Here is a 1,988-nt window from a genome sequence, read left to right as displayed (position 1 = left end):
CTGAGTTACAGAGGGCAGTCAAGATTTTAGAAACAGCTGGCTGAAAACGATTGCCTGACTGGTGCGCGACACCCCTCCCCCCCCACCCCAGGAACAGAGCCCACTTACATGTATGTTGTCCTCATTTATCATTTATGAGTCTCTGCGGCTTTGACCCCACAGGGCTGCCGATCTGACATGAGGCTTGCTAATGAGAGGCACCCGAGCAGCCCTGCTGCTCACCATTCAGTGCAGCGGAGACGCGTCACATAAGGCAGAGTCGGGTCCACGTTCTTCCACACTCTGCTCTCAGGAAACAAGCAAGGGGAGGGTCCAGAGGTGTCATCTGACACGGATGACAGCCTATTTATTTCCTAGGCAAAAGAGCCGGGGCAGGAAGACAGAAAGAAGCTGACTTCTGTAAGGACGAGCCGCGTGGAAGAGGGGATGCTGGCAGCTGCCTCCACAGACTCCAACTCCAGCACCATGAACGTGTCGTCTGCTCACCTCCACTTTGCCGGAGGGTACCTGCCCTCTGACTCCAAGGACTGGAGGACCATCGTCCCAGCTCTCTTGGTGGCCGTCTGCCTGGTGGGCTTCATGGGGAACCTTTGCGTGATTGGCGTCCTCCTTCATAGCGCTTGGAAAGGGAAGCCATCCATGATCCACTCCCTGATTCTGAATCTAAGCCTGGCTGATCTCTCTCTCCTGCTGTTTTCTGCACCCGTCCGAGCGACAGCATACTTCAAAGGGGTTTGGGACCTAGGCTGGTTTGTCTGCAAGTCCTCTGACTGGTTCATCCACACGTGCATGGCAGCCAAGAGCCTGACGATCGTTGCCGTGGCCAAAGCATGCTTCATGTATGCGAGTGACCCAGCCAAGCAAGTAAGTATCCACAACTGCACCATCTGGTCAGTGCTGGTGGCCATCTGGGCTGTAGCTAGCCTGCTCCCCCTGCCAGAATGGTTCTTTAGCACCACCAGGCTTCACGCAGGTGTGGAAATGTGCCTCATGGACGTCCCCCCCATGGCCGAAAGGTTCATGGCAATGTTTGGTAAGCTCTACCCTCTCCTGGCGTTTTGTCTTCCATTACTCTCTGCCAGTTTTTATTTCTGGAGAGCTTATGGTCAGTGTAAGAAACGAGGCACTAAGACTCAAAATCTGAGAAACCAGATGCGCTCCAGACAGCTCACAGTGATGTTGCTGAGTATCGCTGTCACCTCTGCTGTGCTGTGGCTCCCCGACTGGATAGCGTGGCTGTGGATCTGGCACCTGACGGCTGGAGGCCCAGCCCCACCACAAGGTTTCATAGCCCTGTCTCAAGTCCTTATGTTTTCCATCTCTTCGGCAAATCCTCTCATCTTCCTAGTGATGTCAGAAGAGTTCAAGGAAGGCCTGAAAGGCTTGTGGAAATGGATGATAACCAAAAAACCACCAACTGCCTCAGAGTCTCAGAAAACACCAGCTGGTAACTCAAATGTCCCTCCCGACAATGTCCCATCTCCAGAGTCCCCAGCACCCATACCAGAGAGAGAGAAACCTGGCTCTCCCTCCTCCAGTGTAGACAGAACGGAGAAGGCACAGATCCCCATCCTTCCTGATGTAGAGCAGTTTTGGCATGAGAGGGACACAGTCCCTTGTGTACAGGACAATGACCCTACCCCCTGGGAACATGACGATCAAGAGACGGGAGACTGTGATAAATAGATTAATTTTCCAAGCAAAACAAATTGTGATTAATGTATTTACTTGCACTGCTGCTTGTCGATACTGCAGACTTTACGACATAAACCATGGTCCAGTTACTAACTCTAGGAATTACAAAAATGCTTCACAGTATGCATTTTCAAAATGTGCCGTTTGGTAAGTAGAACACCGTGTTAGGAGTCATGGTGATGTTTCAGAATTATATCCTGGCTATCCAAAGAATTAACTTCAGTGTCGTGTGAAGATGCTTCCGTCACACGTGAATAGAAATCCCAGACACTCTCTGTCCCTTGTTCACAACT

The 1,988-nt window shown here is 51.5% G+C and overlaps 1 protein-coding gene across 1 annotated transcript; it reads left to right on the top strand.

The window, feature by feature from the left end:
* The first annotated feature begins 426 nt into the window (after positions 1-426).
* Positions 427-1,770, top strand: GPR151 (G protein-coupled receptor 151). The gene has a single exon (XM_043590306.1). The coding sequence runs from the start codon at positions 427-429 to the stop codon at positions 1,684-1,686; it is 1,260 nt and encodes a 419-aa protein (XP_043446241.1). The 3' UTR covers positions 1,687-1,770.
* The last annotated feature ends 218 nt before the right edge of the window (positions 1,771-1,988 follow it).

This window comes from Prionailurus bengalensis, chromosome A1 (assembly GCF_016509475.1).
Source record: "Prionailurus bengalensis isolate Pbe53 chromosome A1, Fcat_Pben_1.1_paternal_pri, whole genome shotgun sequence".
Lineage (NCBI taxonomy): Eukaryota > Metazoa > Chordata > Mammalia > Carnivora > Felidae > Prionailurus > Prionailurus bengalensis.
The sequence above is the reverse complement of the archived record's forward strand: the minus strand, read 5'-3'. Positions and strand labels throughout refer to the sequence as shown.

Excerpts from the sequence above, each read along its gene's own strand:
- GPR151 (XM_043590306.1), top strand. The coding sequence starts at position 427 with ATGCTGGCAGCTGCCTCCACAGACTCCAACTCCAGCACCATGAACGTG.